This window comes from Nannospalax galili, unplaced genomic scaffold (assembly GCF_000622305.1).
Source record: "Nannospalax galili isolate Female #2095 unplaced genomic scaffold, S.galili_v1.0 scaffold598, whole genome shotgun sequence".
NCBI lineage: Eukaryota > Metazoa > Chordata > Mammalia > Rodentia > Spalacidae > Nannospalax > Nannospalax galili.
This window is the reverse complement of record NW_008342423.1, coordinates 1,710,368-1,726,233: the sequence shown is the minus strand read 5'-3', so window position 1 is coordinate 1,726,233 and position 15,866 is coordinate 1,710,368. Positions and strand designations below refer to the sequence as shown.

Genomic DNA, 15,866 nt, shown 5'->3' with positions numbered 1-15,866 from the left:
CCTGCCCTCCGGCACAGGAGCTACCAGGTTTTAATCAGGTGTTGTCTGATAGCCTGATAGAAGCCCACCGCCCTATGTAAATGAAGCATTCCAGGAGTACCTATCAGCTAAGGCTTCTTCTACTGTCTCCACACTATAAATAGTCCTAGTTTTACCCCAATAAAGCTGGAGCTGAAGCTGAATCACCAAGATTTGAGCTGAGTCACTTGTCTGAAGCTGTAACACTAAATCCTGTGATCCAGTGTGTGTGGGGGGGGCGCTATCCTTCCGTCATCGACTCACGGAAATCCAGCTTTAGCCGTCCCGCACCTCTCCTCCTGACCTGGCAGCTGACGGGTCCCGAACTTAGAGAGAGAGTGCACGGGTGAAATTGGGGTGGAACTCGACCGGGCCAGCCCCGGTAGCAGAGACCCACAGAGACGCGGAGAAGCAGGGACCCGCCAGCAACACAGAGCAGACAAGCCGCGGGACCCGCCCCTTCCCAGGTGCGAGCAGGAGACCGGCACCACGCTAGCAGCTGGCGCCCCGAGATCCCCTCACGCCCATAACGAAATACCTATGGAGGTCAGAGGAGGTCATCAGATCCCCCAGAATTGGAGTTACTGACAGTTGTTAGCCATCACGTGGGTGCTGGGAACTGTACCCAGGTCCTCTGCAAGAGCAGCTAGTGCTCTTAACTGCTGAGCCATCTCTCCAGCCAACCCCTTCCCATTTTTTTCAAAATATCATTGTGACTGTTCAAGAATATAAAATAAAAATGTACACACTCAAATTATTCTTATGAAAATGAATAATAAAGTATACATAACTCGAAGGCTATGAAAAAAACACACTGTTCTATTAGATCTAGTCAGTCTGATATGCATGTATGTTAGGTAGGCCTTCTGGAGCTTGGTTACTGCTTGACTCCAGTGAGTCTGAAAAGAGAATGACTAGCTAGAATTTCCAAGATTAATACATTCAGAATGCCATAATTTCAAGACCAGTCAGAGTAATTTGTAAAATCACAATCATAAGAAAGAAAAGGAAGCTGTCTAGGTTAATAAAAGTTCCAAGCTGTACATGAACACTTAACAGTCCTCTAATACATGAGTGAAAGAAAATAATACACATATACTTAGAAAACCAGACTGCTTATCAAAACCCCCAATAAGCTTCAGAAAGTTAAAAAAAATTACTACATTTATTTTATTATTTATGTGGGGCAAGGGGCAAGCAAATGACTCAAAGGACAAGTTGTGGGGCGGTTGGTTCTCTCCCTCTACCATGTGGGTCCCAGGGATCAAACCCAGGCTGTTAGGCTTGGAAAGGGCCTTTACTTGATTATCCATCTCCCCGGCCACAGACATTATTTTTTATTTTCTCAAAATATGTCTTAGAGAATATAATTTTCATAATCCTATACACCAAGAACTGAAGTAAAACCAGAAACTGAACATTTAGGTCTACTGCTCTGAGCATTAAAAAGGATCATAAAAGAAGTTGAAAGGATAGAAAAATTGAACCTGTGATAACAAGGTTTCAGTAATATATCTCTCAGAAAACATCCATGCTGATAGATAATGATTTATTTTCACTCAGAATATTCAGGGGAAAAGGAAAAGAAGAAATGAGGATGCTATAAAAAGATCATCAGATGAGAATCAGCAGCTTTGAAGTCACTGGTCCTTCCTCTGTCACAAGATCCCTGTATGATTGGGAGTATCAATTAGCAACTTTTGTAGAAAATCAAAAAGCAACTGTGGGCTGGAGAGATGGCTCAGCAGTTAAGAACACTGGCTGTTCTTGTAGAAGACCCGGGTTTGAATTCCAGCACCCACATGGCAGCTAACAGCTGTCCATAACTCCAGTCCCAGGGGATCTGACAGCCTCTTCTGTCCTCTGCAGGCATTGCACAACATGGGTGCACTTACCTACATGCAGGCAATACATACATACATATAAAATAAAATAAAAGAAAATCAAAAGCAACATCTCAAACATATATCTATCTGTTGAGTATCTAGGATTGAATAAACATTTTAAAAGTTTAAATGATTTGAAAGTAAGAATTTGGTAGGCTAAGGTTGGAAGATTGTAAGTTCTAGAATGGCCTAGCCTACACAGTAGGAGCTTGTCTCAAAAAACAAAAACATTTAAAAACAAACAAAAAGAACATGGGAATATAAGTTATGCCTGCTTCATGTTACTAATCCAAGCTATGAAGAATGCCAATAAGCAAATATTTTAAATTTTATTTCCAAAGTCTAACTAGCTCTAAAACAGTAGCTTAAAATCGAGACTGTGGATTTAATATCTGTGAATTTTTACATATAACCTCTTATATTTAAAGTCTACCCCTCCAAAAGTGATCTAATTTGTCCAACTACATGCATAGTATATGTATTTCTTCTATTTATAGTAAGCTCCTTTATTAATAAGCCAACATGAAACTATAATTAGAAATTTCAATGACCATAGTTTATTTGCCCAGTTCATAAATGTGAAACAAGGTCTTCAGAGTTAAAGTACGCTGATTTCAAATTCTACAGTCAGACAGCCTCCAGTAAAGTATTTAATCCGAGTGCTAGTTTCTTCAGCTATGAACTTTAGTATCCGTTTCCTGCTATTACTGTACTGATTAAATGAAAAAGTCTGACTCCTAAGTTTAGAACATAAATACATAAGACACGGTTTCTTATAAATTTATAAGTAATAGCAGGTAAAGTTCAAGCAATGTCTTATAATAGTATAGAGCTGGTCATATATTCCAAAGATAAGATAGGAAAAAAGAAAAAAGCCTGACCTTTGGAGCACCTGTTCACTAAGGGCTAAAAATTATAATATTGACAATATCAACAATTTAATTTGAAAATCCAAAAGCATTAACTTATACCTTAAAAATTTTAAATGCATAAATCATTTAACACTGGTTAGAAAATAACCAATGACATTTTCCCATTTTGTATGAAGCCAATTAGATTTGTACTTTGAATTCTTTCTTTTGAAATTTTTTTGGCATTTTTATTGAATTTTCACAATTTTTATACAATATAGTTTGATGGCATTTAGATCCGCTCCCCTGTCCCCACCTCCTCACACTGCTCCACTCCCAATTTAATGAACTCTCATATATACAATATGGCCTATAGAGTAAGATATGTGTCCCCAAATGTCCTTCAGTGTGGATCCATTCACTGGGCCCACCAAGAATCTCAACCCTGGGGCTGGAGAGATGGCTCAGGGGCTAAGAGCACCGACTGCTCTTGTGGAGGACCTGGGTTCAATTTCCAGCACTCACAGAGCAGCTACGTACGAACTGTCCTTAACTCCAGTTCCAGGGGAATCCAAAGCCCTCTTCTGACCTCTGCGGCATTGCATGACATGGGTGCACTCACACACATGCAGGCAATACACTCATACACATAAAATAAAAATAATAAATAAAATATTTTTTTAAAAAAAGCACTGGCTGCTTTTGCAGAGGACCCAAGTTCGGTTCCCAGCACCCACATGATAGCTGACAACCATCTCTAACTCTAGTTCCAGGGGATCCAACAACCACTTCTGACCTCCATGGACATTGTATGACATATGTGCACTTACACATATGCAGGCAATACACTCATATACATAAAACAAAAATAAAGAATTTTAAAAAGAAGAATCTCAAACATGTAAAACATTTTCTTTGTCCCTCTCAGCAGCCATCAGTTGCCAAAAGTTCCTTGGGCTGGGTTGGGATTTCTTATCCACTTCCTCATGTCTATGCTGAGATTTTGTTTGGTTTGAGCTTAAATAGAACTTGTGCATGCTGTCACCATTGTTGTTAGTTCATAAGAGTAAATGACCAGATGTCTGAAGGACTGTTTCCTTGTGGTCATCCACCCCTTCTGGCTCTTCTAATCTTTCCACCTCTTCTGCAATGATCCCTGAGCCTTGAGAGGCAGAGGTTTGAAACAGCTGTCCTATTCAAGGGTAAGTACCTGCAGTCTCTTGTTCTCTGCACATTGGCTAATTGTGGGTCTCTGTGTAATCACCATCTGCTGCATTAGGAAGCTTCTCTGGTGAGAGTAAAGAGACGCATTCATCCTAAGTGTAGAGGTTGCATTAAAGATGTATCACTTAGAGTTAAGTGTCTCACAATACTTTTTCTCTACATTTGATCAGTTCTGGAATTCTGTTAATAGACTCCATCTGTTACAAAAAGAATCTTCTTTGATGAGGGGTGAAAGGTACACTTGTCTGTAAATAGGAGGATGCATATTTAGAATTAAGATATTACATTGGTCTAGGGATGTGGCAGGGTTTTCTCTAGGATCTATGACCTCTCCAGCCATGTGTCTCTGTCTATGTTTACAGTACTGCACAGGAGTTCCCTCCTATTGAGCAGGCCTTAATTCCAATTAGATGGCTGTTGATTACCTCCAAGAAAAAAGTGTCACTACAGCACTAACAGCAATAGTTTGCTGGGCCCATTATTGTTATTTATCAGGCTTCACAGCTGGGTAGGACCACTGATTCGTTTTCTCCCTTAGCAGCTTAATATTTAATTTATTTTTATTTTGTGTCTATGAATGTGCTGGATAGCTTTAGTGTCAACCTGACACACCTGGGTTGAGGGAGCCTCAATTGGGGAATTGCCTCCATTGGACTGGCCTGTGGCCATGTCTGTGGGGCATCTTCTTGACTGTTGAGTGACGTTGGAGGGCCCAGCCCACTGTGGATAGCGCCACCTCTGGGCAGATGGGCCTGTGTTTCATAAGAAAGCAGGCTGAGCAGGGGCCAGGGAGCAAGCCAGTAAGCAGCATTCCTCCATGGCTTATGCGCCTGCCTCCAGGTTCCTGCCCTGAGTTCCTACCCTGGGCTCCCTGATGAACTGTGATCTGGGAGATGTAAGCTGAATAAACCCTTTTCTCCCCAAGTTGGTATTGGTCAGAATGTTTTGTAACAGCAATGGAGAAACAAACTAGAACAATGAGTATTTTGCCTGGTGCCCTCAAATGCCAGAAGAAGGTATCATCAGATACCATGGAACTGGAGTTAAAGATGGGTGTTAGCTCCCATGTGGGTGCTGGGAACCAAACCCTGGAAAGCAGTAGGTGCATTTAACCCCTGAACCATTTCTCCAGTCCCTTGAATTTTTTCTTAATTGTATATCAAGCCAACAATGGAAATTACTTGAAAATTAAATCTCAATAATAGATCTTTATTATATAAAAGACAAGAGACATGTTGGACAATCAAAAAATAAAATTAACTTACAAGTTCCGTCAAATGTCTGAGATGTCCAATTTCTTCTGGAAGCGAGACCAATTTGTTATTGCTAGCAATTAAGACTTTCAGTGGTAAATTACACAAGTGTACTGGCAACGTTGACAGTTGGTTTCGACTAAATGGATGAGTAGAAAAAAAGCAGTCAGAACCTATCACAGAATAAAATTTTTCCATCCTTGTCATTTTAGACACACACAAAGAATAGTCTTACAAGGAACAAACAGGATACTAGATCAGCATTATTTAGCTATAATCTTAAGAGATTCCTCATCTATAAAATGGAGGAGTTCAACACCTTCCCCACTTCTCTTATCTTTCAAGGTGCTTACAAAGAACCAAGTGCTAGGGTTAGGGATTTAGCTCAGTGGAAAAATACTTGGCTTGCAAGCACAACTCCCTGAGTTTGGTCACCAGCAGCAACAACAAAAGAATGATATGCTATGTAAATATAACAATTATTTTATAAAAGAAATTTTAAGTAAGAAAAATTACTTTAGTAAAAGTGAATATCATATCCTTTTTTCCCCCTCTGGAAGAACGAGAAAATTATTTATAATTTATTTCCTTCCTCATTACAATGTTATAAACAAATGAACACAAGTGATTCAAATATAACTCTATGAAAAACAAGTGATAGGCTGTGATTTCACATATGATATCAACTAAGTTATAAGTAAGGAATCTTTATTTATAAAAAAACATGAAAATCACAGTTAAAAGTAAAATAGCAAAACATATCATTGGAATAAACCAAATTGAAAATTTACTATGTAGTTCCTAACCCCATAACAATCCTTCCAGGACCAAGTCTTTCCCCATTTTCAAGATTTTTTGATTAATAACAGATTATGAGTCTTTAAAACTTTAATAATTCTATTCCTACTATGTTTAATAAGAAAAGAGAAAAATAAACATTTACATACAGATTTCTCTAGTAATGTTATTTTTATCATGGTAAAAACTGGTGAAACTAAACAATAAAAAACTAGTGAAACTAAATTTCTGAGAGGAATGGATCATTTTTATGGTTTTATTTTTAGTTTTAATTATATAAGTGTCCAAGAGTGGCTTTGTGCATGTGAGTGCAGTGCCCAAAGACGCCAGAAGAGGGCATTGGGTTCCCAGGAGCTAGAGTTACAGGTGGTTGTGAGTTGCCAGACAGGGGTGGTAGGAACTGAATCTGGGTCTTCTGAAAGAACAGTAAATGTTCTTAATCATAAGGAATCTCTCCAGGCACAGGTGTGGAATATATATATATTCCCTCCCCCTCCTTTTTTGGTCTTTTTGAGACAGGGTCTCCCTGTAGCCCCAGCTGTCCTGGAACTCACTATGTAGATCAGGCTGGCCTTGAACTCACAGAGATCTGCCTGCCTCTACCTCCCAAGTGCTGGGATTAAAGGCGTGCGCCACCATGCCTGGCAGATTATATTTTTTAAATATTTTATTAATTTTATTTTATGTGTATGAGTGTCTTGCCTGCATGTGTGTGAGCACACCCATGTCGTGCAATGCAGTGGAGGTCGGAAGAGGGCTTTGGATTCCCCTGGAACTGGAGTTAAGGATGGTTCATAGCTGCCATGTGGGTGCTGGAAATCGAACCTGGGTCCTCTGTAAGAGCTGTCAGTGCTCTTAATCACTGAGCCATCTCTCCAGACCCAGATTTTTTTTTTTTTTTTTAAATATATAAACTGGGTAGCAAAGTATTTACTAGAAAAGAATTTCTTAGGTCTGGTAAGATGGCTCAGTGGGTAAAGGTGCTGGCTGAAGAGCCTGGCAACCTGAGTTTGATCCTCAGAAACCACATAAAAGGAGATAATTAACTCCACAAAGTTGTCCTCTGATCTCTACATGTGTATCACAGCACACATACTTACACAATAAAAATAAGTACATTTTAAAAAAAAGAAGTGATTATCACTGGTCACAGTCGCCCACCTTCTGAGCTCCTTGGCATCTGAGCATGAATACAAACTCGTCAGATAGACAGCCTTCCTCTCCCACTAGAGGCTCCATACTCTGCCATCCCTGTCACTGTCCACTGTGTTGTCAGCACCCTCATCCATTCCCCCTGTCTGCCCTTCTGGTAAATCTAGTTCAGCCAGAGGTCCCTGTTCCAGGAGGATCAGCTGTTCCTCATCTACGGCAATACATGAGTCTTCAAGGCATGAAAATGTCCTCCTTAATAATTAGTAGATATGAAAAACATTACCATTGAAATCTAATTGATGACTTTATATCCATGCTCAGATGCCAAGGAGCTCAGAAAGTAACAGACTGTAACTAGTAATAATCAGATATATAGAGATTAGCAACGCATATGGAAACATCCAATGTCAATTGCATTGAAAAAGAATTTTTCTATATGAAACTGTGTATTTTAATAATGAAATGGAGATCTTTTTAAAGGTTAAAACATCATTTAATTTATGTCTTATAGGGTTTATAATGAGTACAATATTGTATAACTGTAATAATTCAACTGTAAACCTAAAAATTTACAGCCAAATTTGAAAGAGATGCATCCTACCTCAGGAAAACGTTATTGAATATGTCAATTGTGTTGTAATGATATGCTTCTTCTAAGTATGTTGTTATTAAATAAATCATTTTTAAAAATTTAAAAAAAAAAAAAAAAAGAAGTGATATAGCTGGGTGTGGTGGTGCATGCCTTTAATCCCAGCACTTGGGAGGCAGAGGCAGGTGTATCTCTGTGAGTTCAAGGCCAGTCTAGTCAGCACAGGAGAAAACATTTTTACAAGTTTGACTAAGGGGCTAGAAAAATGGCTCAGTGGTTAGGAACATGCACTGCTCTTACACAGGACCTAAATTTGGTTCCCAATAACCATGTTGGGGGAGTGGGGGCTCAGAAGAACTGCCTGTAACTCTAGGTCCAGGGGATCTGACTTCCTCCTCTAGCCTCTGGGGGTATCTGCACTAAAGTGCACATACCCCAACATACACATACACATAATTAAATAAATCTTTTTTTTTTTTTAAATAGCTTGATTAAAAGCCTGGAGAAACAGAAGGAAAGTATCTATAATTATATAATTCAGATATGACATTTTGGTGAACTTCTTTTACATTCTCTTTTCTTTTTTTTTAATTTATTGTTTTTATTTTATGTGTATGCATGTATTGCCTGCATGTAGGTAAGTGCACCTATGTCATGCAATGCCCTTGAAGGTCAGAAGAGGCCGTTGGATCCCCTGAGACTGGAGTTACAGACAGTTGTTAGCTGCCATGTGGGTGCTGGGATTTGAACCCAGGTCTTCTGCAAGAACAACCAGTGTTCTTAACCACTGAGCCATCTCTCTAGCCCCTCTCTTTTTTTTTGTATTCTTCTTTGAGACAGGGTCTTACTATGTAACCCTTGGCTGACCTGGAACTTACTATGCAGACCAGGCTGGTCTTGAATTTGTGGCTGATTCTCCAGCCTCTGTCTCCCAAGGGCTAGGATTACTGGGGTAAGACGCCACACCCAGCACCTTTACACTTTTCTAAATTTGTTCATTTTCTTTTCTAGTGAACTTTTATAACTTTCATAGTAACAGAGTTGTTACCTATGAAAATTGGAGATGAGCTGAATAAATATATTTACATTTTCAGAACTTAATATGCATGCAACTATGGTACAAGAACCAAATCAGATCTACTATCTTATTTGATGTCGCTAATTTGAAAATGTAATTGAAGAACCACTGCTGCAGGTCCATCAGGCTGACTGGTAGTAAACCACAACTAAAGGGAGAGATTAGAGAAACATGGGGAAAACAGTTACTACATCCTAAGAATATAAACAGACACTGATAATACAAACAGATAACATGAATAACTGTAAACATTTGAAAAAGCAAAGAAAATTAAAGACCATACAAAATTAAAAAATGTTTAAAGGAATAATATTCTTACCTAATATTCAAGAATGTCAGAGCTTGTAAGTTTAGAATGGCCTCTGGGATGTATCGAATACAATTCTGGTACAGGTTAAGATTCTCAAGAGAAACAAAGTGACATGTTTCGATAGGGATTTCTGAGAGACGATTTCGTGACAGATCTGAAAGAAAACATAATTAAGCTTAAAGTCAGTCTTTGGAATTTACTGTGTTGAAATGTTTGATATATAGGTTTCAAAATTACTTGAATTCTTACAAGTTCTTATTGTGAAAATTGGTTCAACATAAGCATTCAATTAAACATAAATCGCTAACCCTATTGCTGGGAAATGTTGATTCCTTTTGTGTTTACACACACACTAAAAATGAACTTTACTCTTTGTAAGTCACACAAGTTCTAAGACATCTGCCTACAAATTATATCTGAATATCATAGGAAAAACAGATCCTCCAAAACCCACCTTCTCAAGGCACTGAAAACATTTGCAGAGCAAGGTATGGTTGTGCACACCTTTAATCCCACCAAGAGGCAGAGGCAGGTGGTTATCTGTGAGATCAAGGCCAGCCTGGTCTACATAGGGGAAAGTTCCAGGCCAGCTACGACTACAGAGAGAACTTGTCTCAAGAAGTTAAAAAAACAAAAAACAAACAAACAAACAAAAAAACCCCAGGATTTTAGAATACCAGGAACAAAGCAAACCAAAAAAATTATTGTCCTACCTTTTTTGTTGATATTATTATTACTACTACTATTATTGTGTATGCATGTGAGATAAGAGTATATGCTACAGTGCATGCATGGAGGTGAGAGGACAAATTTCTGGAGTAGGTTCACCATGGGATCTAGGGATCGAACTCAAGTTGTCAAGCACCTTTTACCCACTGAGCCACTTCCCCTAGCTCAATCACCCCAAAGACAATCAAAGCTTGTTAGAATGACTCAGGAACCTTCTTTGCTTCCAATGACACAATGTGAGCTTTAATAAAAATAGTAACTGAAGGACTGGAGAGATGGCTCAGTGGTTAAGAGCACTTGTTGCTCTCTCGCTCTCTCTCTCTATTCCGGTACAGGAATATTCATATATATATACACACACACACATACATACACACATACATACATACATATGCTAGAATTGAAATACATTATTCAACTATGAGTTTATAATGATACACTTCCCAAAAGATGACTGAAAATAAATACATTAGCCTCTAAACTGATAAATTAAGAAGAACTGGCCGGTTGTGGTGGCGCATGCCTTTAATCCCAACACTCAGGAGGCAGAGGCAGGTGGATCTCTGTGAGTTCAAGGCCAGCCTGGTCTACATAGTGAGTTCCAGGATAGCTGGGGCTACAGGGAGACCCTGTCTTCAAAAGACCAAAACAAGAAGAATCAGACATTTATCTTGCCTTTCCTATGTGAAGATATCATTGAGTAACCTAGATATCTTCTAACCAAGAGTCAGATGATGAAATGAATGCATCCTAGTTATAAATTGGATGAAAAAGTGAGGATATCACCATTTTGCAACTCCCAATGCATTAACGGACCTAGACTAGAGCTCCAATGGCTATTCTTTTTAAGAAATTAACATTAGGGGCTGGAGAGATGGCTCAGTGGTTAAGAGCACTGACTGCTCTTGCAGAGAACCTGGGTTCGATTCCCAGTACCCACATGGAGGCTAACAAAATCCTTAATTCTAGTTCCAGGGGAATCCGATGCCCTCTTCTGACCTCTGCGGCACTGCACGACACGGGTGCACTCACATACATGCAGATAATACACTTGTACACACACAAAAAGATAAAATAAAATATGAAAAAAAGAAATTAACATTATTGGGGCTGGAGAGATGGCTCAGCAGTTAAAAGCACTAACTGCTCTTGCAGAGAACCTGGGTTCGATTTCCAGCACCCACATGTCAGCTAACAACCATCTGCAACTCTAGTTTCAGTGGATCTGATGCCCTCTTCTGACCTCCTCAGGCATTGCATGACATGGGTTGACTTATACACATGCAGGCAATACACTCATTAAAAAAAAATTAACATTATTTCTTTGTGTGTGTGCACACACATGCATGTGTGTGGAGCACAGTGCCCATATGGAAGTCACAGGAAAATTTGGAGGAGTCAGTTCTCTCCTTCCATCACATGGATCCTGGGGACTGAACTCAGGTTGTCAGGTTTGGCACCAAGTGCTTTTTATCCATTGAGCCATCTCACAAGCCCTCCAATGACTATCTTTATAAAAAGGCAAACAGAACAGCTGGATATGATGGCATACTTAATTCCAGCACTTGGGTACTTGGGACAGGAAGACTGTGCATTTGATGTTGGACAGAGCTGCATCCAGAGACCCTACCTTAAAATGACAACAGTGCTAGGCAAAGTGATGCACACTTTAATCCCAACACTCAGGAGGCAGAGGCAGGTGGAGCTCTGTGAGTTAAAACCCAGCTTGGTCTACAAAGTGAGCTCTAGGCTAGCCAGCTCTATAAAGTGAGACCCTGACTAACAAAACAAAACAAAACAAAACAAAAAGTTCCAAAACCAAAACCAACCAAACATCAACAAAAAACCCAACAACAGAAGAGGAGGTTCAGGGCTGGGCCAAGATGGCTCAATGGGTAAAGAGCTTGCCATAAGCTTGACACCCTTAGATCCCTGGAACCCACGGTGGAAGGAAAGAAATGACTACTCCAAGAACTTCACAAGTGTGCCATGCATGTGTACCCCCCCACCCCAATAAATACAGTCTTTTTTTAAGAGAGGATAAGAGGGGAGGAGAGGAAGGGAGCCATCAGCCATCAGAAATTATCTCCCATTACAAGAAAAAGACAAGAACCTGAGTCTTATCAAGCCTCTAACTCAACTGTCAACTTTCATGAAATACAGAGAACAAAGGACTGTGTTGATACATCATTACACTGTCATTATCCATCTAGATGCAACTAACTGCATTGTGAGATTCAATTGCTTCCCCCCCTCTTCCCACTGTTTTCACTCTTGTCTAGAAAGAGACAAATGTTACAAGTCTCTGTTGAGAATTCCTGGTGAGAATCTTTTAGAACTTTCTCTAGATTGAGGATTTGGATAATCCCTCCTCTGGCTTCCTGCATATCTACAAAGATCTCGTTTTAACCATAATTAAGTAAATGACATTTGGGCTATATATAGGCACATTCTTAGTAATCTGTAGATGCTGTTTCACTCCCTTCCTGTATCTACTGTCACAGGGGCAGGTCCCGGGAGTATCTGGTTACTTTACTTTTGTAAGCATTTTTTTCTGCCTACCACCACCTTACTAGTCTGAACTCTAAAAACTTTTTTACAACTTGCCAGAGTTGGTTCTGTCCACCATGTGGGTCCTGGGGATTGTGTTTATGTTGTGATGTTTGGTGTCAAGTACCCTTAACCACCAAGCCACCTTGATGGCCCCTCCAAGGACTCTTTCAACCCTTCTTCCAAGTCAGAAAAAATTTTCCTCCATTATCATTATTTGCATCTCCTCCATTTGTTCTTTGTATATTTTGGTTTGATATACTTAATTTTTTAAAAAAATTTAAGTGTTATATGTATGTGTACCTGCTTGTTTGTATGTGCACCATGTGACACTGCCTCTTGCATATGCCCTGCCCCCAAGAATCCAGGTGCTATCTGAAATCAGCTGAATGGCAACTTTAACTTCCCTTCCATGTAAAGTAATATACACACAAGTTACAGGGATCAGGATGTAGGTAGATATCTTGGAAGTAAGAAGGAGAATGATTGTTTTTCCACAGCTCTGAATTATCTAAAATTAGAAGCATACTTTCTGTGATGCTTTTGTGACCTTTATTCAACAGCTGAGATTCATGTAGTTGCTTAGTGCAATATTCCTTCAATTTCATCTTCTTTATAGAATTCTACTATAGCATCCTTTTTTTTGGTTGGTTGGTTGCTTTTTTTTTTTCTTTTGAGACAGGGTTTCCCTGTGGCCCCAGCTGGCCTGGTCTGGAGCTCACTATGTAGACCAGGCTGGCCTTGAACTCAGAGAGATCCGCCTGCCTCTGCCTCTGCCTCCCAAGTGCTGGGACTACAGGTGTGTATCACCATGCCTGGCTACTATACCATTCTTATACACTGATCTAGAACTATACCTAGGAATGACAATGTTGCATAACAAAATGTATCTTCACAAGAGAATGCCAAATTGGTTTCCAAAGTGGTTATAGCATTTACAGATCTACCACCAGTACACAAGAGTTTTCATGGCTTCATATCGTTGCCTAGACTTACATTTGAAAGTTTTTCACAAGGACATCTCATTACGATTTTAATTTTTACCTCCCTGATTATTAAAGAGATAGAACAGTTTTTCAAATATGTTTTGGCCTTGTAGATTTCCTTTCTCATGAAATGGTCACTAAATTCCTTTGGTTTGTGGATCTTGAAGATGTGGACTGAATATGAAGCCAAAGGAAACCCTCTGTCATTCAGTTACACGTTATAAATATTTTCCACTTTTCAGTTTGAAATTTCACTTCTTTTATATTCTTCTGATGAAAGCCTTTACTTTTAATCTTTTCCTATATGGTTATTTTTACAGTTTTAAAAGAAATCTGGCATCCCAAGATCATACACACACTCTTTTAAAGTTTCACTATCAAATTTTAATTTATTAGAAAGTGACTGTCTAGTACGATTTAAGATAAGAGGCCAACTGCAACTCCTCAGGGATACCCAATGGTTACCGTTACAGTAATTGACTATTTTGCCTGGTTTCCCTGTAGTACTTTCACCTTTATTGTATATTCAGTTTCTTTTTTGTAGTTTTTTGGTGGGTTTTTTTTTTGTTGTTTGTGTGTGGTGTGTACGTGTATGTGGTGTATATATACATGTTTGTATGTGTGCATGTGTATGTGTGGGGGGGTGTGAGGCCAGATACTGATGCTAGGTGCCTTCCTTAATGGCCCTCTATTTTTTGAGACAAGAGTCTTCCACAGAACCTGGAGCCCATCAGTTTGGCTACATATGCTTGACAACGGGATCCAGGGATCTGCCTGTCTCTAATCCCCCAGCCCGGGGGTTAAGATGTATGTTACTGCATCTACCTTTTATGTGGGTTCTGGAGACCCAAACTTAGTCCTCATGCTCATGCAGCAGGGCCTTTACTGCCTGAGCCATCTACTCAACCCTTCAGGTCTCCATATTTGTATGTGCCTATCTGGGGCCTCCCTGATTAGTTCTACTTGTCTGCCTATCCATATGCCAGTACTGCATCACCTTATTATAGTTTTTTAATTCTTGATATCTAGTAAATAGAAGAATGTTAATATCTCTTTGTTTTATGTCAGTTTATTTTGCTTTTTGCTTATTTGTCTGTTTTGAGATACGAGTCCACTCTAGTGTCCAGGCTAACCTCAAGCAATCCTGCCTCTGCCTCCCTCTTAGTTACAGAGGTACGCTGCTGCATCTGGCTCCTGTGTGGTTCTTAAGCTCGGTCCTAGCTTTTTAGGTCCTTTTCATTTCTCTATGAATTTTTAAATGAACTTGTTAAACATCATTTAAAAACATTTTTGAGTGCTCATTAGGACTGCACCAATCAAACATTTTGGGAAGAAAGACCATCTTTACAACAATGAACCTTTCAATCTATGAACATAGTTTATTTCTCCATTATTAAAAAACAACTTTAATACTTCTGAGTAAAGTTAAAAAAAAATTTTTTTTGAGGCAGGGTCTCCCTGTAGCCCCAGCTGACCTGGAACTCACTTGTAGACCAGGCTGGCCTTGAACTCACAGAGATCCACTCACCTCTGCCTCCTGAGTGTTGAGATTAAAGGCATGCGCCACCATGCCTGACAGTTTTAAAATTTTTAAAGTTACTATCTCAGTACATGATGCTTTTATCTATGTAGTTGCTTAAATCAGAGTTCTGGAATCATCTCGATAGATTTCTCTTTTTCCCAAACCTAATCCTATCAGCAAATGTCAGTTTCCTTGTTCAAAGTATGTTGAAACCATTAATTTTCCTTGATTTCCTCTACCATTTAACTCATTGAGTCAAACCAAACACAAGGAAGATGTCTTCCTAGAGTAGAAAATACTAAGATGAAAGTAAAAGTCAGTCTCCTAAGTTCAACTTACAGATCAAATAGATGAAAAAATGGATCATGTCTTCCCCAGTATCATAGATCAGCAAAAAGTTCTGTGCTCACTGGCCACCAAAAGAAGGAATGTACCTGATATTTCTACTTCTACAGAAGAAGGAGCATAAAGTATCTATTTAAAGATTTGAATTAAATGTTATTAAAGCTTCCTTATTCCTCAATGACACTCAATACATGGAGAGGTTACTGCATCTTTGTGTCCCTAGATTAAGCCCCTCTGACTTCACACACGCAGAGGATGCTATTATGACAAAGGCCTTGGAAGTTCCCATCTCCCCACCAGTATTAATTAGTTTTATGTTTTCCAGACTGCAGGCGCAACTGAGATTTGCCCGATACTGTTAAAAAGCCACAAACTGGAGTATAAACAGCTTGTCAATCAAGCTATCAAATTACTAGCACATGGCATATGCTGAATGTGCCCTTGGTCTTTCAAATGTTATTCTCTTCTGATTGATAGCGATGTGAGCCAATGATGACACTGATCTTTGGCACAACCCTTGGATATATTATTCAGCTGAGCAAGGCAGAAAGAGTTTATTTTGGCCTGATAGACAT

General features: G+C 39.3%; 1 protein-coding gene across 3 annotated transcripts in view; it reads right to left on the bottom strand.

The window, feature by feature from the left end:
• The window catches only part of Lrch3 (leucine rich repeats and calponin homology domain containing 3), a 122,429-nt gene that overhangs the window by 72,310 nt on the left and 34,253 nt on the right, over window positions 1-15,866 (bottom strand). For all 3 annotated transcript variants that reach the window (XM_017799493.2, XM_029566167.1, XM_029566168.1), the window contains exons 2-3: window positions 9,169-9,313; window positions 5,245-5,371 (exon numbers count right to left, since the gene is read on the bottom strand). In XM_017799493.2, coding sequence (XP_017654982.1) covers window positions 5,245-5,371; window positions 9,169-9,313 — 272 coding nt within the window. The remainder of the gene's footprint in view (window positions 1-5,244; window positions 5,372-9,168; window positions 9,314-15,866) is intronic.